General features: G+C 43.5%; 1 protein-coding gene across 1 annotated transcript in view; it reads right to left on the bottom strand.

Moving 5' to 3' along the window:
* The window catches only part of LOC104081695 (CUB and sushi domain-containing protein 2-like), a 306,834-nt gene that overhangs the window by 126,000 nt on the left and 172,757 nt on the right, over positions 1–8,077 (bottom strand). Inside the window, 1 exon segment of the mRNA XM_009584534.1 lies at positions 4,202–4,384. Within this exon segment, the coding sequence (XP_009582829.1) occupies positions 4,202–4,384 (183 nt within the window).

Here is an 8,077-nt window from a genome sequence, read left to right as displayed (position 1 = left end):
TTCCTGCAACCGTGAGCAAATTGGTGAGGAGAAATGGGCTGTGGTTGAGGTTTTCAAGTGAACAAGAAGGGCAGAAAGCGTAACATCTGCTCCAAAGCCAGAGAAGAAAACGCACAATTTCACATAATTTCAATTGGAAATGCTTTGGGAAATGTCTTCTGCTCTGTTTAGGGCAATATTATGCATGACTACTGCTCTAAGCAGGTCTATAATACAAAGAGAGTTTACGATAACACAGCAAAAAGAAAGTCACTGGAAACTCTAAAGCAAGACCAGAGCAACACCAAGAACCCTGTAATGACTATCAGATCAACAGACAAAGTGTCTGGAGGAGTCCAGAAGTACTCTGAAACAGGATAACTCAAATGACGGCCCCTCCATTTAAACATACACACACATATATACATACACACACGCCTGCACGTATTTATCCCCAGCCTTTGTAGAGTTGCAGTCAAGTGACGCCAAACAAAAACCCCTCAGTTCAGTGCCAAAACCTCCACCCTCAGGTTTGCTTGATGCACTGAAGTCAGACTGTACATACTGTTTTATTTCACTATGTTTTATTTACCTTTAGAACACATGACGGGTCCAGAAAACTTGACGTTTGCAAGTCTGAGATCAATGAACTAAACTTGTATCAGAAAGTAAGTTGTGTTCAGAAATGACTTTCCCAGAGCAACTGGCAGAGGATAGTTAAAACAAGGCAGAAACTTTGCCTTTATTCTCACTATTAACCTAGCGAGATGGTTACAAAAGGTTTACCATGACAATTTACTCCATAATCTATCAAGTAAAACGACGGCACTGCTTGGCGCAAGTCAACCATTTAGCTAAAGGTGCAGGACTGAAAACTCAGGAGTTGCAGGTCACAGGCCCGCAGGGGCAGGGCTGCAGGCAGGAGGAGGACGGAAGGGAAGGGGAGCTGCTGGAGAGAAATAGCGAAGAAACTTTTAAGTCTTACTGAACTGCTGCAGAAACCCTCCGAGAGCAATATCCCCTGCAAAGGGGATGTTAGCTCTTCCTTTCCTTAGCAAGCAAACATAAACCTTGTGAAACAAATTTTGGTCATAGAAAATGTTTTGTAGCAGGGCCTTCCACTGCAATAGTTCACATAAAATTCAGATAATGAGTTTTTCCCTACTATACGTGAATGTGTTTAAACAGTAATTCCAACCACGTACTTGAAAGTTATGGCACTACTGAAACGCCCTGCTCCCCAACTGTGTCTATCCAGACTTTCATCATCATTCTCACTGCAGTAACTGAACAACTCACCAGCCTCCCGTTATAGCTGTAATTATGGGCTGGTTCCCCATTCATAAGCTTAATAATCTCCTCCACCACAGGTAACTGTAGACTTCAGTTGAATATTATACCCCTTATGAGTTCCTACCATCAGAGCACAAACTTCATCTAAGTAGCACAATGGTTTTCCTTAGGTAACATTTATCCGCGTGGCATCTCCTCAGTCCGTTTCGCTGTCCTTCAAGACTTCAAGAAAACTGAACATAGCTCTGTACGAAAGCAATGGCTGGGGTTATCCTGGGTTACGAGAACTGCCTTAGCCTTTGACAGATATCACAGTTCTGTAACCTTGAAAATGCAAGTGTCAGAGTGAACAACAGTAACTATAACGCTGATTCGAGCATTGCGAGGTGCTGCAGAATAGGGAGAAAGAGAGGTCTTCAGTATCCAGTCACCACTGATACCCAGACACCCCCGTTGCACAGAAGCAGACACCAAGCTCAGAGCAGACAGATGCATGATTGGGCTTCCCCATCCAGCTACAGCACCACAGGTTCCCAGGCCCCAGAGCAGTTGTTTCAAGTATCTCAGATCAGCAGAGATAATCTCAACATACACAGCAAGGCCAGGGATACCTTGCTTAGTAGGGGGTTTGCAGAAGACACACGCTAAGAAGTCTTGCAAAGTTTCTCAAGTGCCCTGTGTGCTCACCCTGGATGGTTAAGGGATGCAATGACAACAAAGAGGATGAAGATGGAAGGTCTGTTATCATGAAGGCACAGACAGTCACGAATTAAGAACCCGTTGCAATAAGCAGATGCATTACTTAAGTAGTTTGTGTTGCTTTGTCATCGAAGCCCCAGGAAATGAGTTCTCCACAATAAATTCTGTCTGCTCATAAATCATTTGCTCAGGACAGCAAGATACACCATAGCGCACTGTTTAATCTCCTTCTACATTTGTCACACATTTGCGGCCAGAATCAGGAGGACTGAATTGTTTGCATATTCCAACTAGCAGCACATAAATCACGTTACTTTATTTTCCCACCTCGTGTCCAATACATTTAATGGTCTCCCAACATTTACAGGGAGTTGTTACTAATCCCACTACAGATTTCATGCCAGGTTACACATTTTGTCATGTAACCTCTTCTGATTCACGCACACTAATATGATGCTGTCTAGAATAAAGGCAGGGGAGTAAAGGTGTAGAGAGAGCTATGAATACTTCTTCCACTACCTACATGTTGCCTTGCTGATTCATAAATACACAAAGCTGGAGGGCCACAGAGAACAGAATACAATGGAATTATTTTAACTATAAGATTTATGCCTGTGCTATGCTTTGCATGGAGTGCTGATTGGGGCTTGATTTGATGCCCCTGTTCAGTATCTATATACAAAAAAACAATCTTACTTTACTGGAAAGTCTCCTTTCTGTACTACTATGATCCAATTCTCTCATACTGAGCATAAAGTATGGGTTTAGTCTCACTGCAAACTGTCAGCAAGAACCTCAACCAAACCATCAGCTGTTCAAGTTAATCTGAACTTCTGGGAAACGAGAAAAAAAAAAAACCAACCACCAGACCAGCTTCTGACGCTAAGCACAGAAACAGTCTAACAACTCTAACGCTTCCCACTTCAAAAATAACCAGGGAAACTCTATTTTCCTCATCAGCATCTTTAGATGATTTGCTTAGAGAGAAAACCAAGTAGGAAGGGAGTCATGGCATCTGGAAAAGGCAAAACTCAAAGTAATTGCTTGCTTTCCCCAAATAGACATTCTCAAATGTTCAGAGCTTAAATTAGTGTTTGAAAAGAAAGGCACTTACTTGAAACCGGTTTCCCACATTCTCCCATAAATTGCCAGTGTAGGGACACTAAAGTCCCCGCTTCTCCCACAGCTCCTGAAGAACCCAGATTCAGCTCTGAACTAACAGGGTTTGCTCCCCCCAGCTGTGTAATCTCTTTGGTACGGAACAAGTCCTGCCACACTACAAATGAGCATTTTGTACTGGAGTATCTAACACCAGCATATTTATTTATCTGCAGAGTGATTACACACTTCTAAAAATTAACATTTCTGTTTTCACTCTATCTATTTTCCCCACACTTTTGTCCTCTGTCTGTTGCTCAGCTGAATTTTCCTTTCCTTTTTTTTTTTGTTAGGTTCAGTCTCACTCCCCTACCCCACAGTATCTGTTCAAAGGCACAGACTCTAACATATCCAAATAAGTGGAGACGAGACAAAAAGAAGAGTTTGCTTGTCACCAGCTGGGGAAAATATAGATACTTTTGTGAGTTTTGGTAACGTTCAAATACAACATTGTTTCTGAGTGAAGCTTCAGTCAAAATAGTAAAGCAGACTGCCCAATGCATCTTCAAAGGACAGTGAGGCCATTCAAACCCAATGGGGACTGTGCATGTAACTCCCATTTACATCTGAAAATTTCATCCTTATCACTACGGAGAGCATAATATCCTACTTCTGCTGAGAACTCATGCAACAAATTAAAAATTGAGGTCCAGCAGCAGGGAGCCTGAATATTGTCAGATAGCGAAGGAAAATTAAGAGGCCAAAAACAGAATCAAGTTTTAAATTATTGGGTTTTTTGTGTCCATGCCTCCCCCATCTTGGACACCAAAGCCAGAAGGGATCTCACCGGGAGGGCAGAGGGGTAGAGCAGAGAGAGCACACGGCCCCAGCGCAAGCCCAAATCTCCGTCTGGATGCTGCTCCCGGCTGCACATCCCTTCCCTGCTGAGAGAAGAGCCAAACCAAACTCTCCCCATGGCTTCAGGTAAGTGAAGCTGCAGCTTGGTGCCATCTCTGCCACCACGAGAACTTGCCCTATCCCGGGAACCAAACACAGAGCACAAACATACTGTTTGTGTGACCACCTTGCCACACAATGAAGGTATTTTAGAGCCGTCTCCTCACTGACTTACAAACACAAACTGGTTTCTGAGCAGACCACTGGCTACTCTTTTGGCAGGTAATTGTTTTCTGTCCCTTCAACTCAAAGGCAGGCTGGCACTCAAACTTCAAACTGTCCCCGTGGCGAAACGTGGATCCTTCTCTCCTGCCGTAGGCTGGGATCCCGGGATCACCGCAGCTCCCTTGGTCAATCTCTGAAAGAAAGAAAACAAAAGTTGCATGGGGGGAAGGCTGTGACACCGAGCCGGCGCAGTGCCCGCCGTACATCCGCGCTGCTCGCCAGCGCTCCGGCAAAGACCGCGCATCCCCGAGGGAGCACCGGTCCCCTCCGCACCGTCTCACACAGGAGGGGGGTCAGCAGCGGCGCAGAACGCAGCCGAGATCTGCCTGTAACACACGAATTTTACCACTGAAAGGCCCTCCTAACAATCTCTCCTAACTGCTTCCTCATCCTTAAATGAATCATAACTAAATGAAAAACACAGCGATACCCAAGGAGATCCTAATCTGCACCTGCTTCAAGGACTTCTTTTGAAGCAGACAAACCACGTGTCACTAAAGGGGACCTTCAGCACTCCTCAGCAGAGAGGATACAGTTGGGGTGTGTTCGCTGGACTGTGATGTCCGCTGCCTCTCCCTCCCTACCCCCGCTTCCATTTCTCCGTGTGGTCCCGAAGCAGAGAGCTGACACCTTATTGCATGGAAACATACAGTTAGTCTCTTGCTGCGCATGTATTTTGACTTCAAGTAAATCATGGACACAATTTTCTGTTATCTTCTGCTCTGTACAATTTCATTTCAAAAGGGCCCCCTGTTCTGTATCACTATTAGCTACAAAACGTCATTCCTTTACAGCCGCCTTAGTGCTCCCACATTATTTATCTGCTTCACATTCATCTCGTCTTCCACGTTCTCTAGTTTTTATCCCCATCATCTATGATCAGCCTCGCTGTCTTTTCTCCCCGTTTTCAATTTCTTACACCAAATTGGAAACTTCTTTTATGGCATTTTCTTTACAGAGGATAATCGCATAATCCGAGATTTGCATTACTCCATCTAATATTCCAATCTGGTTTGAATAACAACAAGCACCTCATTATTATTCTGACTTCAGACAACTTACATACAGGTGTATTTTGAATAGAAGTCACAACAAGACACCTAGCTTCTGCTAGTGCTGTATGCATCTTGAACTAAAAAGTCACTGCCAGGTAATGAAACATCCCAAAAATAATTTAACATAAATGAATATTAATATTAAAGTTTTCATGAAATAGGTTTCTTTTTTTGCCTGTCAGTGAGAACAGTTTGCCAGGATTTATGTATCTTCCTGCAGACTCTGAAAATCCAAATGTTTAGGATTTGTACTTGCATGTAAGGGACAAAAAAATAAAACAGTTCGGATACTGAAGTAGCACTGAACTATACATTACTCTCCAAAAAAAAAAAAAAAAAAAAAAAAGGCAGGAGACAAATAGTGCAAATCATGGAAAGAAAATTCAGCTTTAAAACTCAAGAGATACTAACAAGATCAAAGGGTAGCATGTGTATTTTAAACATGTATCATTGTGACCTGACAGAGACATGGGAAACTGAAAACGCTTTCTGCTACAAGTCAAGAGCCTTTAAAAATTAATTTTTGTTATTCCTTTCCTTCTCACACCTTGAAGTCTTGAAATACAGTATTAGCAAGTCACACTGATGGCAGGCTGTCCTGCAGGGTGGCTTTCATCCAGCGTCTCCAGTTCCTGCTATCACTGAAGCCTGCGACGCTGGGTGCCCTGGGGAAGGAAACGTTGCACATCCCGGCACCGCTCTGGTTGCTGATACTTGCTCAGAATGAGATGGACGCTAACATACGTCATTCCAGCCACCTCATAAAACAACGCACACAGCGTTAAGGGCCAGGGTGAGCAACGCAGTCATCTCTCAGCTCACTTTGTACCCAGCACCGTCGGGACCATGGGTAGCTGACATGCCAGCACTTCTCAGGCTACTCCTCCACCTTCAGAGGCTCTTCCACTGAGAAGCAACAAAACTCTTTAACACAGACACACCACATATTCCTGCCCACACCTGCCTCCAGAGAGGGAGCCCTGTCCTCCTAAAGCCCATGGGAGTTTTGCCATTACCTTCAGCAAGGCTAAGATTTCATCACCGACCTGAGGATCTTCCCTCCGCACCTATCTGTGGCTCTGGAGGGACGGTGGCCACGGGAACTCTGCCAAGGGGCTGCAGACAGGCGTGCTAAGGAGCTCCAGCTACTGCAGAGCCAAAGGCAGCTGCAAGTGTTCAGCATATTCATTGCTTTTGTAAAATGAGGACGTGCTTAGGCTACCAGATACTCAGAAAAAATGCAGCCAAGCAAAGAAAAATAACTCCTTTTTGACACTCTGCTGAGAAAGAATAAAGGTAACGCAGATGCTCTCAAGACACTGATTGAATGGTCTCCTCCCTCCTAAGGCTCCCCCATCACTTGTGAGCTTGTGTAGTCCTTTTCTGCCACGCTGCATGAACCCAGCTGGAACATCTCTACAGACGGAGTGAAATCACAGGTTTAAGAATGGGAGAGAAATGAAGAATTAGAGCTCACATTTTCTACCGTGCACGTGATCTCCTCGTTAGCAGCAGGCAAACAAAGCTAGCACATTTTATTACATTAGAAAGGTCAGAAAATGGAATTTCTGTCTTGAGAAAATCCCCTGGTTCCTACATTCGTTTTCATACATGGTAAAATTAATTAAATATTTAGTAGAGCAGAAATTCCAAAAATGAGTGATTCAGAAATATCAAAACATGTTACTTCAATAAGATTGAAACATTTCTCCTGATGAATGTTTAAGTAAAATCACTTCCACATTAGAATAATAAAAGTCAAAACTAAACAAGAATATCTAAATCAAGTGTTTTGACATTATTTAAATGAAACAAGTTGAAATGAATCTTTCAAAACTTCTCCATCAAATATTATATCATGCAGATAAGATTTTGACAAAACAGCATTTTCTAACAGAAAATGTTTCACCAGAAATTTTTCACCAGATATTTATGCTATTTGTCTTCTGGCGGTGGGTGGGGAAACTGGGTCCCTTTGCTCAGCGGAGACGAGGCAGCCTACACTTCCAGAGTGACTAATGAGAGCAAGAACCTCAGCCTGCGTGGGCAAGGAGCTGGTCTGGGGAGTGCCTACACTGAAGTCTCTGCTCCTTTACACAGCTGCACAGAAACACCACAGGCACCCAAAATTTAGGCCACTCTTTTCCTGGGGTTCTGTGAGAATTTCTGCTCCTGCCCGACTCTGCTCTGGAGGAAAATGAGGATTTTGGAGCTGCAAGCAAGCACCGCACTAGCAAAACTCCAGTTTCTGGAAAAAAAAAAATCCGCAAGGTGTGGCATTTGTGAGCCCTTAGAGGCCATACCTGAGGAAATCACACAAATGTTACCTCTAGTCAGAAAAGACCCTCAAGAATACACTTACCTCACACACACTATTTCACACATAAATTAACTTTGCTTACATTAACAAAAGCTAATAGCGTTAGGTACGTATCTGAAGGAACCAGGGCCAGGGTGTTCTATTGCCTAGTTTTTTTTGTTGATTCCAATAAGGAAAAAAGGATCTAAAGAGGAAACACGATGAGGAAGAGGGGACAAACTAAGAAGGAAAGGCCCTTCTTTCTGCATATCTTTGCCACATCTCTCCCATCTAAAACCACTGCTGCAGGGCAAATGCAGAAACTGAATCTAGCAGGTTCATTAAAACCACGTGGCATAACATCAAATCACTCCCGCTAAGGTTTATAGAAGACTTAAATACAAGTAACATGACCCTGAGAGCAGTTCAGATCAACACATCATAAGCTAAAAGCCTTCATGTCTGTTGGTTC

This window comes from Fulmarus glacialis, unplaced genomic scaffold, assembly GCF_000690835.1.
Source record: "Fulmarus glacialis isolate BGI_N327 unplaced genomic scaffold, ASM69083v1 scaffold6559, whole genome shotgun sequence".
NCBI lineage: Eukaryota > Metazoa > Chordata > Aves > Procellariiformes > Procellariidae > Fulmarus > Fulmarus glacialis.
The sequence above is the reverse complement of the archived record's forward strand: the minus strand, read 5'-3'. Positions and strand labels throughout refer to the sequence as shown.